A 20778-nucleotide genomic window follows, 5' to 3' on the forward strand; every position below is an offset into this window, starting at 1 on the left:
TCATAAAAAGGACTTATTATGAGGATGACGTAAGCGTGCATCTTATGTGCATATATTCTGTATGGTTAGAATAAAGACACCAGGACCTATTTGTTGTCATAAAACAGACAAAAATAACCACATGGCCAGTTAGGATAAATGCAGCATTTAGCCTATGAAAAACATCTCCACTTTAGAGGCTTTCAAACACACACACAACACACACACACCACACAGTCTGCCTGACATTAAAACTACCTGCAACACGGTGATGAGGTTTTTTCTCTCCCACCCGTCCCAGGATTCCGAGGCAGACGCTTTTATCGAGACTTCTCCCATCCGGCATTTGCTGCCCGCACACAGCCGGGCTCCATCCAGGAGGAGGCAGCCCCTGAATTCAAAGGCCCCTCCCTGTCGGCCACCAGCCTCCCTCCTCATTCACCTCCTGGATGCCGGAGAGAGGATGCTGGCTGCCCGCATCAGAGCCGCTGACAGCCGGCAGCAGCGAGTTTGTCTTTGACATCAGATACACCGGAACATGCGAGTGTGTGTTTATCTGTTTTTATTATTACTCTCATACACAGCGAATTACAGCTGCTCTCTCTCTCTCTCCCTCCGCCTACTTCTTTGACATCACCATGATGTCACTGGGTCGAATCTCATCATGCAGACTGAACATGACGAATTACCTCAGTGGTTTGAATGGCATGTGCACTTTTAAAGCAGTTTCTGGCTTTACAGCATGTGACATATATTTCTAATAGGCTCGATTAATAACCAATAAGTAGGCTACTAATCATCATTTGCATGTCTGGCTGAATTATGGGGGAACTGTGTAGGAAATGATGCACAAACAATCTTAAATATTTCAGTTTAATGAAAAGGTGCAGCCATACAAACATGGAGGCTTATTAAAGATCATACAGATTCAATATAAAGTTGGATACAAGGTGATACAGTATAATTTCTTGTTCTATTTATCATGTATATCTTAATAAAAGATAATAGGTGCTGTATGGCCATGTATTGTAAATAAGATATTAATAAGATATTTGGCCCTGTATTGCAGAAAAAAATGAGACCTATTACTATTTTTCATCATGTTTTTTTCCCCCCAATAGATGTCAATACATGTTTTATCTGTAAGGGACAATGTATCTGTATTATATGTATTATATGAGGTTCATTGTGTCCATTGAATACTTGTACATTCTGGTTGTGTCGTAACAGAAATTTATGTGGTTTCATTTCGTGTGCAACCTCTTAAAAGAGTTTTACATTACAATAAGGGTGATATCATCAACACCAGGGGCACCACAGTCATCATGCTGGCTCATTTCCTCCCTCTGTAATTTCCGATCAGCATCCTCTTCACTCTCCTCTCTCTCTCCTTTTCTCTCCCAGAAGAGGTTGTTGTGCATCTGGAACCTGAATCAACCAAAATGTCATCAAACTGTGACACTTTGGTCCCCAGCCTTTCCTCTCTAATGAGCTGACAGCTGGTCGCCACCATACATTGTTGGCTGGGGGTTGGGTTTTTTTTTTGTCCTGGTGGAGGAGCAATCACTCATGCATATCTGTGTCTGGTGCTCCATATGTCTGGATGCTTCATATTCCTGTTTTGACGACATCAGAGCTGTGAAATGTTCAACTACAGTCTTAAATGCAGAGACAACAATACCTCATGGTTTTGTTTTCCTGAAGAATAAAGCTTGATTAGTATTATTTTATGTTTTATTGTTCATTATACAATGATGTATGGGCTAAACTTCATTCATTCCTGATTAGTTCTTCTGGTTGAATGATTACTTTAAAAAGTTCAGGTTTTTGGTGACGTATAAGTCCATGTGGGCTTGGAGCTTGTATGCTCATGACACAATAAACATAATAACCAGCATAATACATTTATCTAATTTCCTTCAGTATCACAATAATGTATTTTATGTATTTATAATGCACCTAAAAAACAAAGATAAACAAGTCAAACTATGTTCTAAAACTGTTATTATTTTAATTTCTTACATTGTCTACGGTCTAAAGGGGTCAAATGTTCTCTCAGTTTCTTGATGGTCTGAAACTCAAAAACAATGCACACAGACACACAAAGACTATTGATTAGTCATTAGTTTCATTTCATTTGACTTCTCATGAGGCAATAACCAATGAGGACTTTTTAAATTGCAATGATTTCACTCTTGCAACAGGGGGCAGAGCTTTATCTAGTATATTTCCTAATCACTTAAAGGGCCAGTCCGCTGATTTAGTGTTGCACTTCTGTATGTTTGCGGACTCACAAGAGACAGATACAAGTTTAAATTTTGATTAAGGTCTTAAACCTTCAGGGTTATAATATAATGGTGCCTGTTTAAATGATAAAAACGTGAACATGGCTTTATACTATATCTACTATACCAAAAACTATAATTTTACCTGAATTATCCAATAAAAATATTTACATCATGGTGTTTCCCAGCATTACAACACATTGTATAGGCAGTATGATGTATTAACTATATAGGTAGTACTATAGGAGATGCAGTAAGGTTTCAGGAATAAGTTTATTAGGTGATATTTCAGAACTTTGATGGTAGCGGTATAGTATTTTTCTACCTGGAACTGTCTGAGCCTCCTTGCTGTTGGCTTTCAGTAATGGTAGTGACTCAGCTGTTGTACTTCTCAGTCAGTCTGCTCAAATTGTACAGACAGATATGAAAATCCAGCCTACTTAGACTAGTCTGCAAAGGGAAATTAAAGTGATGAATCTGAAATCTCTGGCAGAAGATTGAAGTCCAATGTAAACTCTATGATAAATGACTCCATTCTTAATTTCGTCTACTTGTAGCCTTATTTTATGCTGTCATTTTGGCCGGATCCTAATTGCAAAAGAGGTTTCCAAATTCAGTGGGACTTACCTGGTTAAATAAAGGTCAAATAATTAAAGAAAAGATAATAAAATTAAGTGATAACTGCTCATACAAGGAGATCTTCCAGTACTACAAGTATGTGTACATTGCCTTAAGTTCTGCCTTGAAATAAAAAACAAAGCTTTTTGAACATAGGGCTAAGCAGTAGTATGTGAATCAATTCCAATTCAGTTCAATTTATTTAAACTCTCATGTCAATTTCCCAAAACATTTATTAAATTATCAGAGTTATCTTACACTGTACATATCCTATTTCTGGGCACCTAAAACAGTCCTAAGATATTTACAGGCACAATTTCCTGTCTGTTTATCTTGTGAATACTGGTGGCTTGTGATGCAGGTTTGTCACTTATGCTCGAGGTTCACGAGCAGCTCAGGTGCCTCTTGCTCCGAGCTGAGGCCTGAGGGGAGTGTGTGAAATACTGGAAGGTGTTGTCAGGGCATTCAGGGCAAAGGTCACACGGAGGAAAGAACTGCCGTTTGGCCTGCAATGGGTAAAAAGTGCATCAGCCCTCAGGGTCCTGTCAAACTGATAAATAGGGGAGAGTAGACAACAACAAAGGTGCAGAGAGAAGTCCAACCTGTCTAGACATACTATCTGAAAACCATGACTATTGGAAATAACAATAATAATTGTGAACAGTTAGCCCGGTACAGTAATGCTTCCTCCATCAGAAATGTGTGGCTGATACGTATGGAGGTCAATATTTGGAAAGGGGAGGATTGCTACAGCAGATTCATAGACAGCAGCCGCTGACACACACACATCAACAACACACACATCAACTGAGGTCAGCCAGTCTGGCCTGGAAAAACCCAACACAGGAAAGATATGAAGAGGCAGACAAAAATCTCCCTGTTTAAACATCCAAGTCTGTCTTTTGACTTTTCTAAATTCTCTGAACCATCACAGCTTCATACTTATTTAGCTTAATTTATCTGTTCACATTTCAACGTGAAATCAATTGAAAGCATATAAAAACGTATGTACAGTTCAGGTACACTGACCCATGAGGAAATTGTACCTATAACTTGAGATGCACACAAACCATCATAGACTTATGCATACTGATTTGGTACATATGTCACAATGAGTGAAGGCCTTCAGTGTCATTTTGCAAAATGAAAATGTGTGTGTATTCCCTTATTGTTTATGCATAGGAAATTTTATCCCATCCACTGAAAAACCCAGACAACCACAAAACTCTGTTGTTGTCAATCTCACCACAAGGTCTGCTCAGTAGCTGTTCAGGAGTTTTCAATCATACAATCTTCTTCAGCAAACAGAGTTTGTCCAGCTGTTGGCTTACAAATTGAGACTGAAAGTTCTCTCTTGACTTTGGAGGAAGTTGACAAAACAATCTCAACACAAGTAAATCCTTGAAATGTAGCCAGAAAGATTCATGCCTGTCATATATATCTTGGTCTTTAGACTAATACCTCATTTATACTCATCTGAACATTTATCCAAACAGTCACAAGATGGTCTCCAGCTCTTTCAGAGATAAGGAGCTGTCTGGATCTTCTGATCCAGGGATTTGGGCTGGAGATGCTCCGGGACCTTTGCGGTCATGATTTTCCTTGCCTGTTCTGGCATGCCTGGCAAAAACTCCAGACTCTGTCCCCCCTGGCTTCCGCAAAGCCAACTCCTGTTGGGGGCTGGAGGTCTCGGTGTCACCGGACACATATCCAGGCAGGCTGGTTTGTGGGTTTAGAGAGCCGTGACGTGGTGGCCTGATCCCTGAGCCTCCACCAGCGGTTCCACCTGAGCCCACCACAACTCCAGTGAAGGATAGAGCTCTGGGATTGACAGCAGACAAACTGACACTCTGGGTGGTGGTGTGTGACATCATGCCACCGTAGTAACAGCTGCCGCCACTGCTGGTCATCCTGGCTTTCTGTTTGAGGTCCAACGTGAGGCTGCGTCGTAACCACGCCTTCTTCACCTCTGCCTGCACCTGAGGACAGGAAGAGGGAGACATGTTTGTCTTTTTTTATCAGACCACAAACACCAGAGTTCGTTTAGTTCTGTGAACTAAACGATAGCTTTATTACCTCCCCATTGCAGAAACAGTAGATAAATGCCACAAAAAAGCCCTGAAAGATGAAAAAAAGCTTTTGTTAAAAAGAACCAGATGTTTTGACTTTAAATACTGAAAATGAATAAATAAATGAAATAAATATTGAAATAATAAAGTTTTCTAAAGCTCACTAATTTACCATTACTTTCATCTGTAAAAATGACACCTTGTAGCTTAGCTGTTTCCCTGTTTTCCAGTCTGTTTGCTAAAATAACCTAAGCTCAAGTATGCTCATAATTAACAGACAGAGTGGTAGCAATCTTCTCATTTAACTCTTGGCAAGAAAGCAAATAAGTATATTTCCCAAAATATTTCTTCATGGTATCATTATTACACATATTTGTTATTTTTAGCTTGAAAATGAAAATGTTGATAAAAACAAACTTTTACTGAAATGTATACTTTTTTTGCAAATCATCACCAGAAACGTGAAGCCTTACATCACATATCTGCATGCAGAGTTAGTGCTTATAAATGTGTACGACCTGGGATGAATTGAAGAACATCTCATAATGCATTTGGACTTGCCACAGCAGCCCGGTGACCTCAGTGTAGGGAAGAGCCATGAACACCATGTAGTGAACTCCAAACAAGGGCATGAGGACTAATGTGGACTTCAGCAGCTTCCTGCAGATGAAGAGCATAAACATTCATGCTGTGATTTAATGTTTGCAATAACTCTCTCATCAAATGATCGTAGCCTAATATGAATTTTATATAGTATATGATATGGTATAAATAATTAGATTAAAGAATTAGAATCAGAATCAGAATCAGAAATACTTAAATAATCCCAGGGGGAAATTATTTTTGTTACAAACTCCACATATACAAACAACATATATTAAGAACATATATATAAATTATATTTAATTGCTTTTATTTTATAGTATTCTTTAGGTTGTTCTCCTTACTTCATTGTGTGTTACTGTTTTACTGTGTGTAATGCTGCTGCTACACTGCAATTTCCAGCTTGGGATCATAAAGAATATCTATCTATCTATCTATCTATTATCTATCTATCTTCTATCTATCTATCTATCGTATTATCTATCGTTTATCTATTATCTATCTATCTTACTATTATCTAAAATATTCAATATACATATATATTATATACGAAGAATAATATCTATATACAAGATAAAATGTACTATAAAAGATAAAATGTACAATAAAAGATAAAATGTAAACGTAAAGGTACATTTTTAAAATTTAGATCAGTGTTTTATGACCAATTACCGATATTGTTGCCGAGGGTCCAGTTTACCAGTGTTTGTTTCCCACAGTTTAGAGGCCAGTACACGTATAATGTTGACAAAGAGGAGGAAGTTCACCTGCAGGAGCAGAGGTGTGCAGTAAGGTCATAAGTATGTGTTAAATATTCTTCAATAATATTAACAGGTAAACCTTTCTTACAACAATGGCTGCCAGAATGGGGACTTGATAGATCCACTTCAGGTTCCCTGCACTGATGTCCCAGCATCTGAAAGCAGACAGAAGAGTTAAAGCGAGCATTTGTGATGCAGGTGTCAGGTTAATATTTGTGACAAGTGAGTGCATCACACGACTCACTGTGTGTCTGCCAGCGATGCTCGTGCACTGACCCAAACAGACACAAACACAGCTGGAACACCTAAGATTAGCAGAGAGAGAAGAATTGGGCAATATAGGGATACACTATACACATTTTTTCAGAACACATACAAGTACATTTGGGTACTTGCTGATTTATGAGTACTTAATAATACCATTACAGTTCTAATAATGGCTTTGAAAACAATATTTTCATCAGATGTTCCTCACTTTCTGGCTGTAAAAAATGTAATTTTGCTACTGTAAAATTTGTTTAAATTATCTTTAAACTTGCTCAACTAACGAGAGGTTACACAACATCACACTGCGCTGTAGTACCTGGTGCAGTATCGGAGTAGTTTTATGATTACAGTAAGTACATGAGCACAGTATCTGACCCAATACCCAATACTGAGTTAGGTAGGTTAATTTACTCTTAACTCGATATGTGACAACAGATCTGGTCCAATGGCCCTTACCCCAGCCAATAATGGTAAGGGCCCATAGGTAATTCTTGTCAGAGAGGAAGGCCATGAAGATGAGGCTATGTAGGTACAACCCCTCCACCAGGATCCAGTAATGATTGGTTGCCAGGAAATAAAGGAACAAAGTAACAGCAACTTTACAGCCGGCCTAAAGACACGAAGCAGCATGTAAAGGAAACATTCAAACAGGTCATATAATAAGGAAAAAAAGAAACAGTAATACATATTGTCATAAAAACTAAATTTATGTTTTTTCTTAAAGGAACAGTTCAACATTTTGGGAAATAAACTTTCTTAATTTGCTTTCTCATATCTGTGCAGTAAATATGTAAACTGTTCCTTTCAAACACATCATACAGTGGCTCATCTCCAAGACTTATTAGGTGTGCTCTAAATCTAAGCATCTTGATGCAACATTAAAACACTATGAAAACAAAACACTTTTACTATGGTAATGAAGATAAAAATATACAGTTTACCATATGGGGCTTCTGTGCAGTGAACTCAGGCTCAGCATTACTGTCATAAGAGATGGTGTAGAGCACAGCGTCCTTCACGAAAATGCTGACTGCTCGACATATGAAGGAGGTGAAGAGGTGAATGTGGATGTAATTGCGTGTGCAGTGGAGACGCCTGAAAAGTGTGTGTGTGTAAGAGCGAGAGAGAGAGATAGAGGGAGAGATATTGGGTTGTTACAATAAAAGAATATACAAATACGTGTGGAGTATTTATGGACAAATATATTAAGTTGAATATTACTGGAGTTTTAGGTTTCTTACTTGAAATAGCAGAGGATGGAGACTGCCACCAGCAGTGATGCTAGAGAAATGGAGTAGCCGACAGTGTACATGAGATGTAGTCTCTCAAACACCTTCTGAAGCAAAACAAAAACATACTTATGTGTGCTGATCATTGACAGTATATATAACGTGCAAATGCATAAAGATAGAATATACTTTTGTAGCCAGAAAAACATCAGGTCAGCATGGTGAAACTTATTATTTAGAATATATTTTATATGTTAAAATGAATATATTGTACAAAATACATTGGCATTCACTCAAAAAGATTTCACGTCTTCAGTGCAGCAATTAAAAGTTCAACCATAAGAACACACTGTCTGTGTATTCATCTAAATACAAATGCATATGTTTGTACCTCCTCCTGGCTCCTGTGGTTGGAGGTCAAGTATGTAGTGCACTCGGTGTAGTTGGCCCAAGTGCGGTTGATGCTTGGCACCTGTTCCCAGCTCCCTGATGTATCACACTGGCGGTAGGCTCGCCCTGTGTCGCAGGAGAACAGGACACAGTCACAACATCAGCACAACAACAGAGACACAACAGGAATACCATACATTTTTATTTAGATGTTATTCCATCTCTGTAGTTGCATGTAGATGATCAAATGGTGGATGATAGTGTCTCTTCAGCTCTCCTACCTCTGTGGTTGAAGTCATAGATGTACTCTGGACACAGCACTGAAACCAGCTGACCCGCTCTGCTCTGTGGCCAGCATATGATCCCGTCCCACTCCGGGATACAGTCACCTTCTTCACAAAGTAATGGGAAACAACTGTTATGTAATTTCAAGGTTTAGCTTTTCTACTTACGTACAAAACTATGACACAGGCTAAGGGCTCTAGAAGTCAGGAGGCCCCTAAGCAAGAACCTCTGTTTGAAGTAATCAGTGTATCTTGATGCTTGGATATTTGCTTTAATATTTGATATTTGTTTGTTATATTTTTGTTAATGTTGCCCTAATACAACTGCACAGTGCATACTTAAGTAGGTAAACCTGTCAGTGTTGTAAAACTACTCCATTACAAGTAGAAAAAGTCATGCATTGAAATGTTAACTTAAACAGTAAATATACTTAAAAGCATCAAAAGTATTTATTATGCATATTGATTATTAAATCATGCAGGAGATTGGATTTTTACTGACACATTAAGGAGTACATTAACGTTGAAGATAAATTGAACCCTTATACGTTTGGAATGTTAAATCTGTAATAATACACTTATTACAGATTAAGCTCATCACATGTATGTATCAACGGATTTGAAATGTAACGAGGAGCGCTCAGTTAAATGGAAAGTGCAATAAAATGTACAATATTTCCCTCTGAAATATAGTAGAGTTTAAATAGGAATTTTGGAAATACTTAAGTAATGTACCTCAAAATTGTATTTTAGTAAATGTACTTTACTATAATGTCCACCTCTGAAGCCTACATTAACGGAAATCTAAATATGTTTATATGGTTGAAGAAAATAGAACCTGCATCACAGATTTCCATTGATGGCTTCCTACAATATATTTAATCTAATATTTCATGCAGTATGCAGGAGAATTTATGACATCTGTGCCTCTCTTCTACCCGTCTAGTCTTCAGACTGGGGCTCCATCTCATAAAATCCCTCTTTAAATAGACCATTGAAGCCACTTCAGCTTCTGCGCCATAATCTGAATGAAATATGTCCCACTATTGTCTGCACCTAAATTCAACTCTGTAATCACAGAGATACTGGTCAGCAGGATATTGGATGTGTGTTATAGCTGATCCTAAATAAATACTTAATGTCATAAATATGCTACTGTTTCTGATTATTTGTACATGCACTCACTGACCTCGTGTGTTTTTTAAATACTAATTCTGGATGTGCTTGTTAAAGAACCTTACTTTCCAAATATGGAGAGTTTTATTTTATCAATTTTTTAAAAGGGAAAAAGACTCTTCAACCCAGCTGGCATACTCATATTCCAAAAGTTTACTTTTTATCTGAAGTGAAGGCTCAAATTCGATTTTATAGATAGATCGTGTGTCCCAACTAAAAACTCAATGATCTCATGCAACCAATTCAGTAATGGAAGTTTAAAAAAGATTTATTATATGCAGTTTGTAGACTTATTTAGACTTCTATGGGTTTAGTGAAATTTTTTTCTGGGGAGTTTTTGATGACCTTTTGATAACAAAACAAAACTGTAAAAGAATAAAACCATCAAAAGCTGCACACAAACCTTTAACCAGGGCCATCTGTGCCTGGATGTTCCTTTCACACTTGGCATGAGCACCAATCAGAACGTAGATCTGCTCATCTCGTGTGATGACGTCATCAGAGTCAATCTGTAGCAGGTGGATAAAAGGGAGATGTCAGATTGTTCAGACAAATATACAAGAGATGCACCATAGTGTTATATGTGTCCAATATCCATCAATTTACTTAAAGTTCGTTACACTGTTTCTCAAATGTTGAACTTTTTATGTGAAGATAAAAACCATATCCTTATCACTATCACAAATATTTTAATTGTTTTATTTAATTTAGTTTATGTTATTTTTCTATGGATTGAATGATATTTTTCTGTATAGCATGAAGGGACTATGAACTTTCATTTCACTATACAACCTTGCATTATAATGACAAATACATGCCTTGATCCTTGATTCTTGAAAGCCTGCTACTTTATTTTCTTACAATAGACACAAACAAGGAATAATAAATACATCAAAAATGTTTAAATACCACAATAGTTAGCCATAATGTAAACTCTCCCTGCTTTGTAATGATTTGAAACAACGAATTGGCAGTATGATCCTCAAAAAAAGATCTAATTTAGCCAAGAATTGGCTATAATGTATCTACAGGGGTCTGATTGAGTTGTTTGGTATTTCCCCAAGCTTCAAGAGAAAAGTCAGCTGTTTATCTTCAAAGATGCCTGCAGATATTAAAAGTTTCCCAATAAAAGTCTCTCTGAAGACTCTGTACAACTTGGGTGATCCGTCAACCGCAAACACTCCCAAGGATCTGATGTGCTGCCTCCAGGTGTTGTGAAATAGCTGTGTGAGGGTGCGGTATGTGATGATCCCTCGCCAACCTCCTTTGTTTACTAGCGGCGGGGCTGCCGCTGGCCGTATGGGGGCCTTGTCCTCGGGACTTCGGCCATGCTCGTGAGATCTAGACAAGTAGCTTTGTGTTCCCAGGTGCATTTCACAACAGAGTGGCAAAACTAGCAACTAGAGAACTCACATGAGGATTGTTGGCCTGCCAGAGGATAACACTAAGAGAGATGATGAGGCAGAAAGGTACAAAGAAAGAGAAAGAAACAACTAAGCATAATTTGGGTCCAGGGGAGAAGAAAACATCCAGAGGAATGAGTTGCCTCTGTGGTGGAAAGTAACTCGATAGGTTTACTCAAGTGTTGAGGTCCAGTGCGTAACATTTAGGATGATCTATTCACAGTAATTAATAGTTACTTGTCAGATACGAAATTTAGGTATAACATTTAAAAGTCTTATACATTACATTACATTACATTACATAATACATTACATTGTTAAACCAGCAGAAGCTTTTGGCTTGAAACCCTTTATGCTAGCAGCTCGGTGAGGTTGTACTGAAGCCGTGGTGCTTTCATTGCAATACATCAAGCAGTTGTTGAGGGACTTCACTAATAAACATAAATGTGAACTTCATGATGTACTAGCGGAAAAGTTAGGATCATTTTAAAGTCAGTTAGGATTCATCCTCTGGGGACCGTGAATGTCTGGACCACATATCTAATCCTGGCATCCCATCCAACAGTTTTTGAGTTTATTTCAGTTTGGATCAAACAAAGTGGTGGACCATCTAACAACTAGAGCCATGCTGTTTGCTAAAAAACTATTTCTAGTTTGGGCTTCTTGTCCTGTTTTTAGATGTCTGAGAAGTTCCACCAAAGAGTGATTTCTCAGAGTGAGTGAGACTGTCTCATGGCTCTTGGTCTGCTCCTTTGTTAATGATTCCTTGTGACCATCATTCACTTAATGAGCCAGCTTTCCACCCATGGATGTTTTTTTTTCCACAGTTGTTTTCCTCTCTCTTGAGTGGTGCGGCGATGTAATAGCTCCACTGGAAAATGAAAGTGAAACTAAAGTTGCACCTGGCTCTACTAGGGGCCCTAAGCAGCTGCTTAGTTGTAAGCAGATGAAAGGTGTCAAACGCAGATCATTTCTTCGCCCACAGACAGAATAACAACTAACTTTATTTTGTCTTTAATTATGCTTTTAGATTTATTGAATTAATCACCTGAACAATCAGCAGTCAACATGTCGGCTTTAGGCCTAAAAGCACAATAATAGATAGAAACACATTCGCACATTACTGACATAACTGTCCCTGTGAACATGTATAAAAACTCCACAACCATTTGAATGATTTCTCAACCCCCTTGTGGCTCCCAACCCCCAGGTTGATAACCACTAATTTTAATAACTGTTAAGGCCCAATGAAAAGAAAGAGAGGTCCATAGATTAAAGAAAAGTTGTGTTGCAGAACTTCATGACCTGTCAGATTTATCTTGTGATCATTTGGAAGGGACCTGACCCATAGGTCGGGGACCCCTGGACTAAACTAAGTAAGTCCAAGTAATGTAAAGAATAAAAAAGAGTTGCATTGGTATAAATAATAATATATTATTAATGTAATATATGATAATATATCCTTCAAAGGGGCCAATTACCTTTGCTACTTATAACATTAACGCTCCTGTACTTTTACTTAAAGGTCCAGTGTGTAACATTAGTAAAGGGTCTGAGTACTTACTCCACCACTGCTTCTCACAGCCGTCTCCCTGGCAAGCTAAAGAAAAGTTCTCAATCTTGTTAAACAGACTAAAGTCCAACTGGAACCAGTCATGTCGATGGATTTGTGATAACTAACATTCTTGGCAGAAGTCATTCAAATAAACCACCTATGGGCGAACAGAGTCTCCAGTATTGTAGCACTCAGAAAGCTGAACAGCTATTATTCCCAGTGATTTGTTTTGGGAAAGTCAGTACAGACATATTGAGTAGCTCAATACTTGTTGTTGTTGTAGTGGACTGAGGATAACTCTGGCTGTGTTGACACTGCTTTTAGTGGCATATATACAGTGTGTGTATGTACGTGTGTGTGTGTGTGTGTGTGTGTGTGTGTGTGGTTGTGTGGCGTGGGCCACAATCACATTTAAACACATGTTGATTATTGATGGTCCTCCACCGGTGCCTCAACAAAACAACCCTAAAAAGTGAATACACATCAACATGCAGCGTTATTTAATACATGCAAGTCAATACAGAGAAGTCATTCATTTTTCTTTGTACGGGAGGGTTTTCTGCTGACAGACAGGCAGTGTTAGCAAAACAATTAGGCTTAGACATCTCGCCGCTTTTGTGTCATAATTGAATTTTCTTTCTCGTGCCTCTGCTTGTGATTTTCAGGCTGACTGAGCAGGAGGTTGTAAGTCTGCCTGAGCTCGACACTCGGGATAGACCCGGGGAAAGATGAAGAGATGGAGGTGGTCAGTGTGAGCTGCTTCAGTGGGTGAAAGGTTAAAGGGGTCAGAGCTGATGGAGGTTTGTGAGGTAGCGGACCACAGTAGCGGACTTGTGATGGTGGAGATTGGGGGCCTCTCTAATTGGTTTCACTGATGCTGTTGTCCTGGTAGTTTTTAAGTTTGGTGGTTGATTTTTACAGGTATTTGTCTGAGTCAAGGAGACATGGTGTTGACCTATATGAACATCTTTTCTCTAAAAATCTAAAGCTGCTCTATAAAATCATTTCCAGAGATTGTTTTGCCTTTATATTCCCCTACTTTTTTTCAAAGTAATATTCCTATTTAGAGATAAGATTTGTGTGATGATTTCAATTGTCTTTGGTTTACACTTAGAAATAAACTATGCAAATATATAAATACTCAAAATGGAAACTTTATATTCCTCACCAGCACTGTCAAAAAAAATCATTTGTTTGAAAAAGAAGAAAGTTACACCTCTCATCTATGGTCAGTCTTGTTGGTGAATGGCTGGCACATTTCCCAAAGCATGAAGCATGAGAGATAAATTACATCCAAAATGTGTTCAAAGAGAGTCACAGATACATGCAATTTTCTATATTTGGCCCAAAGTGCAGCAGTATGGGAGTGTTCTTTCTGACTCAATGTCATATTATAGTGTAAGATATGATGCTCTTGTGTGAAAAGTTTAAATTTAGAGCATAAAAACCATCCTTTGATAGACTATTATTATATTATATATATTATTTATATAAGTTTGTGATTTCCATTGAACATCACATGCTCAACAAATATGACAACAACATATTATAAAATGTAAAAATAAAACTGTTCAAGTATTATCCCTGTTTAAGTAAAAGCAAAGCAAAAATAAACTATTTTCTTCCAAAATTCTTATGATAAACTAAAACAAATCTATGAAAACCTGTCAAATGTAACATCATCAATAACTCAATCACCCAAATATTCAGGATAAGTAGAGTACACTTACCAGCGCAGTCACTATTATTACACTGTGGAAAAGAGCCAAGGCACCGGTTCCCAGTGCAGACAACATGATGTCTTTTCAACGGTCAACTTAAACAGGACTTTTAATTAACATCAAATTATCTTGTCCTCCTCAAGTTGCATTGAAGGAACTCGTGTCCCAAAGTTAAGGGAGGTTCTCCTGTGCTGTCCCATCAGTGCTCCTCTTGTTTTTAAGTGATTCTCTTTGTTTCATTGGTCAATAACAGCCTTTTACATGATCTTCCTGAGCTCTGAGGTCATCATCCCCTTTAAAAATGTCTCCTTTCTCCAGTCTTCTTCTTGAGGCTCAGTGGACATCAATAATCACCATGTAGCAGTCAGTCTGTAGTGTGATAAGGTTTCTGTTGGAAAGAGAGATTGGAGCACTGTGGAAGAAATCTCCTCCTTTTACAGTTCTTTGGACTGTTGTCTATCAGAGATGGGTTGTCTTGGATTGGCTGAAGCTTCAACCTCACTTAACTCTTTGTGCTCCTCTTCCTCTATCTGTTTTTTTCCCCCAACCCAACTGTCAGACAGTGTATAGCTTTTACCCTCCTTTTCATACTTGAGTATATATTGATCACACACATATTGTTCAGGGATTCAGTACATTCTGTATGTTCCTGTTTTTGAATTTGGGACAGGAGCTTGGACCATAAACCTATTATTAATATATCCCTTCATCATAAATAGAAGCATGATTTAATAGACTTTGGTCCCATGGCAAGAGACCAACATTTCTTTTCCAGTTCCCACGCTAAGACATTCTGGAGGACACTGATACAGACCAGACTGCCTACTGTGTGTACCAATTAGATTGAACCTATAATCTCTAGTGCTAAACTCCCTGACACTAGCAGATATAACAAATACACAAATTATATCGGGAGTTGTACAATATTTTGGCTTGTATTGCTGTTATCTTTGGGACCAGTTGCTGAACTTGTGCACTAATATTCTTCTGTAGTTCCTGATCTCAACCAGAAACACCCAGGGGTCCTTATAGAGATTTCAGGTTCCCATGGTTCAGGATTTATTACACATTTGCCTCAACTTACTGTTCATATTTAAATGTATTAAATTAGTTACAGCACATACTAAACACAAGATGCTTCTGTATTACTATGGAGACATGGAGAAAAATACAACAATAACAACAATAACGTATTGTTATTAATATTATTATTATTATTATTATTATTATTATTATTATTACTTTGCTATAACTTCTAGTAATCTCCATTCTGAGCACGTTAAAATCAAACTAATGACATAGTCAACAAACACAAATGGAAATCAATATTGAGCCCAAAAGGGGAGAGACAATTCACAATGACTAAATCAAATTAAATATGTGAACAAATAAATATATAAAACAAATACATTATTTTGTCAATATGCGCTATAGAAATTTCATTATAATCAAATCGTTAAACTTATAATATTCAAAAAGAATAAAGAATGTCACTGTACAACCTAAGACCCTACAGTATTTTATGTTGAAACCAAAAACATGTTGCTTGATTGGGCTTTTATTTTGAAAGGCCAATTTTTGACGTCATCGAAACCCGGAAGTGCCGGTTTACCAACAAGGACAGCAGCAGCTGCGTGCTCTGTGGACTGTCAGAACTGTAAGATATAAAACTGTGGGCTGTTTAATGTGCTCATCGAGGTGAATATCGTTGTGTTATAATGTTACAGGCCTCACCTGCAGACGGAGGCCTACAGCTCGGCTCTTAAACACAGTCTTGTGACTCCACATGTACAGCAGGTTACTGTAACACTCATTAACACTGTGGCTGTGTGTGTGTGTGTGTGTGTGTCTGAAGGGCATGGCGGGGGCAGCGGCGGTGCTAAGGGCTCTCCGGACCCTGCGCCCCCGGACTCCGGCCGCGACCTCCGGCAGGTTCCCGGCCCCGGCGGAGTTCGTCCTGCCGCCGGCTTCATGCGTGTTGTACCCGCCGTGGAGGAGCTCTCCTGTCAGGACCCTGCAGCTGTGCTCCGCCTTATGTGCCGGACACAACAAGTGGTCAAAGGTGAAGAACATTAAGGGACCTAAAGATGAGGCGAGGAGCAGGATGTTTATGAAGTTTAGTATGATGATAAAGATAGCTGTGAAAGGTGAGATTAAACAAAAAAACAAACAAACAAAAAAAAGGACATCACTTACAGTTGGAGTGTTTTCTTGTCAATTAATATTTAATATATTTAAAATGTTGGCTTCATCTGCAGAGGGTGGACCCAACCCAGACATGAATATAAACTTAGCCCACGTATTGGAGCAGTGCAAAAGCAAGAACATGCCCAAGGCGTCTATAGAGTCTGCAATCAAGAGTGCGGTAGGTTGACAACACATTGTCCACATAAATGAGTGAATGAAACAACATAAAGTGTTTTGGTGACACTAAAAGACTGAAACTGAATAGCTTACGTACTCAAGATTCTCTCATTCATGTCTTTTCTCTTTGCTCCACAGGAAAAGGCCAAAGGTGGGTCCCAGCACATGTTTGAAGCTCGGGGGCCCGGTGGATGTCTGCTGCTCATCGAGGTGTTGACTGACAGCTACTCACGCAGCCAGCAGGACATAAAACGTCTGCTTAACAAGAATGGGTCAGGACGGGTTTCCTATGATCTCACTCTGACTGTACAGCTGAAAAACTCAAGATATTTCATGCACTTTCACTACACTGCTGATGTTTAATCCTGGTTAATGAATGACATGGATTTTTTCCCTAGCTGATTTTAAACAGAAGTTTATAACCTGTAGTTTTTACACACCTGAGGGTAAGAAAGATGTAAGATAAATTGAGCAAAAATATAAATTAATTAATATTCCATAAGTCTGTTCTAACCGAATCTTCACTATTTTTAACACAACAAAAACAAACAACAGTTCTGACTCTTATAAAATATTCATTCATGTTTCATGAAAAAGCTTCATAAACTTGGCTTTCGTACAGCATAAAACCTATCAATCATTTTGCATAAGAATTCAAGATAAATTATTATATTACGGACTGATAATTACTGTGCATCCCTTAGTTAAATACTATTTAATCAGTCTGAAGGAAATACCTGAAAATGTACATCAATAATGCAGCAGTTTTATTGAACACAGATTAGATATAGAGGAAGAGTTCAGTGATTATAGAATGTATGGTATCCACACTGTACTGATCAAGATGTGCCAGTGTGAAAATAGCAGTAGCCACTAGATGTCCCTGTACTAACACATTTGTCTTGGCTCAGAAGGTGCTGGTGCAGATGCAAACAGCTGATGAAAAATAGCAAAATGGACAGCTAGTTTTTATTTGCCAAAAAAGTCTTGCCACTATCTTAAAAACGCACTGTCTGCAGGGTCTTAACAGCTTCAGTTTATGCTTTTATTGATTGACAAAGTCTTAAATTATTATCTTATCTGTCACAGGTAAAAATAAACAAAGTCACAAAGTGCTGACCGTCTCTCATAAAATAAAAAATACCTGATAAAAATTAAAACCCATATGTGGTTTTAAACATTTAAATAGACATTTTTATATGTATATGTATAGTTAAATGTAGGGTTATGTTGTCTCACAGGTGAAATTCTCTACTCATTTACAGGGGGATGCCATCAGATGGAGCCCGCCACAGCTTCAACAGGAAGGGGGTGGTGATGGTGCCGGGGCAGAACATCTCGACGGAGCGAGCTCTGGAGCTGGCTATTGAGGCGGGAGCCGAAGATGTCCAAGAGACTGAGGATGAGGAGGAGCAGCCCCTCCTGCAGGTCAGACATGAAGAGGCATCTTGTCTAAGGAGAGTAGTGCAGACATATGAGGGAACGTGTTTCTAAATGCACATAACAGTAGCAGTGATGGGTATGAGGGATGTTTGGAGCCATCCTGGTGGGCTTTGAAATTTAGATTTGGATAAAAATATTATGTTTAATTCCGATCAAACTATGTGTCCAGTTTCCAAAAAGCACAATTTTATTTGTATTTTGGTCCCATCTTTACAGATTCCTAGCACAGAGTGTCTGAGTAAACTATAGTGTGACCTAAATCCTACACTGTTCCTTTAATATTTTAGTATTTCTATCTATCTATAACAGTCAAAGTAAACATTAGTTGCAGCCTTACCACAGTTAATCTGATCTGTTTCTCTCTCCTCAGTTTACATGTGATATAATGGACGTGAAGAAGGTGCGTGACTCGATGGAGGGGCTGGGAATGCAGATTACGTCTGCTGGGTTGGAGTTTGTTCCTCGCAGCTTCTCGTCTTTGGACCAGAATCAGCTTGATGCTGCTTCAACGCTTATAGAAGCCCTCAATGACTGTCCAGATGTAGTTCGAGTGTGGGACAACATCCAGGCGGACAGCTGAGGACGCTTCCTGGACACTTGGTGGACAATGAATATCTTACATGCGGAGTATCGGATTTCACATAGAATGGATTTGCAAACATATTCTGTTTTATCATTATCAATATAAAAATGAGTGTATGTTTTCTGCATATGAAAAAAAGAAAATGAAATTGTGATCCTTGTTAACATGTAAGGTGATATTTCTATTATCTGACTGCACTTACCAGAAGTTCATTAACAACTGACCATGAGCAAACAGAAGCCATCAGTGGGATACACTGCCACCAAAGCCCTTTAGGATTTTGCCCCATTTCTCCCACTTCTATAAAGTGAAGCAGAGTTCTTTCTTCGTTGGTTTAAATAGGTCTTTAAAAGTTGTTTAAAGAAAGGTTATAAGAGTTCCCTTTATATCGGAAAATCATTCATAAGATCCAAGAGAAATGAAAATGTTTTGTCATATTGAATTTTCACTTTTACTAGGAAGGAAGCAATGTTTAGGATCCATTTCAAAATAATTAAAATATTTAAGGTCTCCCCCTAAGCAAACACACTCTGGAAACTAACTGAATTGAAAACAAAAACAAAAACTAATGAAAAATGAAAAACTAGTAACTTATTGGTGTCTGTGCACTGGAGTTTTAACATCCAACTTGCATACTTGATCATATTGCACATACATCTAAAGCCTCTATCTGAAAATGGGAATTAAGGTGAGCTCAGAAAAACTTTCCCCCTTCAGCAGATGAATGTTAAAAACTTGTAGTCTAACTCTGCACGTACGTGGTTCTGCACACTGAAACTCAAACATCCAAGTAAGTAACAGCTTGTCAACTGTGAAATAGACTTTTTAATTAAGTGTCCATGCAAACTTTCAAAAAACTAAATCTATATTTAATATATCTTTTTAAAAACAAAACAAAAAAGAATACAGACGGCTGAAGGTTACAGCTGAAGGACATTTTGAGCCAATGTCATCACGGGTCATTACCCTCTCATATTACTGTAGTGTCAACTTTGCAGTCAATAAGGTCCCACATTAACAGTATGCATGCAACATATTGAGTGGGTACTATACATTTGGCCAGCCGATTTAGTTTTTTTACACCACAGTGTATGTACATCACAGCCTGAACTGTATTTTAGACCCACACCACCAAGCTGTACTGTATTCAAGAACGTTGAAATGGTAATTTGATGTTAACAGGGTCTAGTGTAATGGCTCTGAGCCCATTTGCTCTGTTTATCAATGCTCGTCATGGATTTTCCTGTCAGTTCCTCTCAGCTGTAGCATGGCATTGATTGGTTTCCAGTGTTGGCGAATGTTGCGCGGCAACATGCGAGCTGCAGGCCAGTCCTCTGCCCTGTGCCAGGGTGGAGAGTTCAACATTGACATCTGAATGAAGGAGGTACATTTGTTTTACCTAAATATGAACCATGAAAGAGAAGAGTGAATGTTTTTGAAAACACTTGCCCAAAAAGTGTCCTAAAGGATGGAGGTTTGAGTCATGGCTGCCTAGTTGTAGTCAAGACCAAGAAGGATCTGACATTCTGGTTTCAAATCAGGTATGTTCTGTTTATTTACTTTCACTGAAACTCCACTTGGTTGAAAATTTTGACCAACTAGTGAGATCTTTCCTAAGTGTGACTGCTGCCTTCCAGAGCAGTAACGCTCTGTGAGTCAAGTATTGAGACTGTCCAGTATTTGAGGGCAGAGTATTTTTGGGAGGGGCACAGTTAGATTGGCATTCAACCAGAACAGAGAGGTATTTGTTAAAGCGGCAGTAGGTAACTTATATAAAAATAACTTTTTGTCAAATTTGGTGAAACTTTCACTATATCCTGACAGTAGCACGTGAGACAGATCATGCTTGAAAAAAGTCAGGTTCCTCTGGCTTGTCCAGTTTCTCTTATTTGCAAGAATTTGTAAGACTCCAGAGCGTTTGAATGAAAACAACCAATCAGAGCCAAGAAAGAAAGTTAAAGTGAAACCCAACAATCAACTTCAACAGTCTTCAACTGTCTTTCTTGGCTCTGATTGGTTGTTTTTGTTCTGATGCTGTGGATTCTTGC

At 38.3% G+C, this 20778-nt stretch overlaps 3 protein-coding genes across 5 annotated transcripts in view; 1 reads left to right on the top strand and 2 right to left on the bottom strand.

Annotated features, from left to right (window-relative positions):
• rundc3ab (RUN domain containing 3Ab) overlaps window positions 1-527 on the bottom strand; it is a gene marked incomplete in the record, with an annotated part of 10880 nt that extends 10353 nt beyond the window's left edge. The window contains 1 exon segment of the mRNA XM_035666995.1: window positions 422-527.
• A 2423-nt stretch (window positions 528-2950) lies between these two features.
• On the bottom strand, window positions 2951-14714 carry pth3r (parathyroid hormone 3 receptor). The gene is made up of 13 exons (XM_035670876.1): window positions 14350-14714; window positions 10065-10170; window positions 8483-8593; window positions 8203-8327; window positions 7824-7918; window positions 7524-7677; window positions 7039-7192; window positions 6560-6620; window positions 6404-6470; window positions 6227-6321; window positions 5470-5611; window positions 4959-5000; window positions 2951-4861 (listed from the first exon to the last, which is right to left on the bottom strand). Exons 1-13 carry the CDS (start codon window positions 14413-14415, stop codon window positions 4379-4381), a joined length of 1701 nt encoding a protein of 566 aa, XP_035526769.1. The 5' UTR covers window positions 14416-14714; the 3' UTR covers window positions 2951-4378.
• A 1218-nt stretch (window positions 14715-15932) lies between these two features.
• LOC118334811 (translational activator of cytochrome c oxidase 1) lies at window positions 15933-18894 on the top strand. 3 transcript variants are annotated; one of them, XM_035670885.1, is made up of 6 exons: window positions 15933-15997; window positions 16196-16487; window positions 16599-16705; window positions 16843-16976; window positions 17970-18132; window positions 18518-18727. In XM_035670885.1, exons 2-6 carry the CDS (start codon window positions 16199-16201, stop codon window positions 18725-18727), a joined length of 903 nt encoding a protein of 300 aa, XP_035526778.1. In that variant the 5' UTR covers window positions 15933-15997; window positions 16196-16198. The 3 variants fall into 3 exon arrangements, with proteins under 3 accessions (XP_035526778.1, XP_035526787.1, XP_035526794.1); XM_035670894.1 differs by having other exon boundaries at window positions 15943-16038; XM_035670901.1 differs by lacking the exon at window positions 15933-15997 and having other exon boundaries at window positions 16199-16487; window positions 18518-18894.
• The last annotated feature ends 1884 nt before the right edge of the window (window positions 18895-20778 follow it).

The sequence above is a fragment of the Morone saxatilis genome, unplaced genomic scaffold (genome assembly GCF_004916995.1).
Source record: "Morone saxatilis isolate NCDOM2014 unplaced genomic scaffold, NCSU_SB_2.0 Contig1, whole genome shotgun sequence".
Lineage (NCBI taxonomy): Eukaryota > Metazoa > Chordata > Actinopteri > Moronidae > Morone > Morone saxatilis.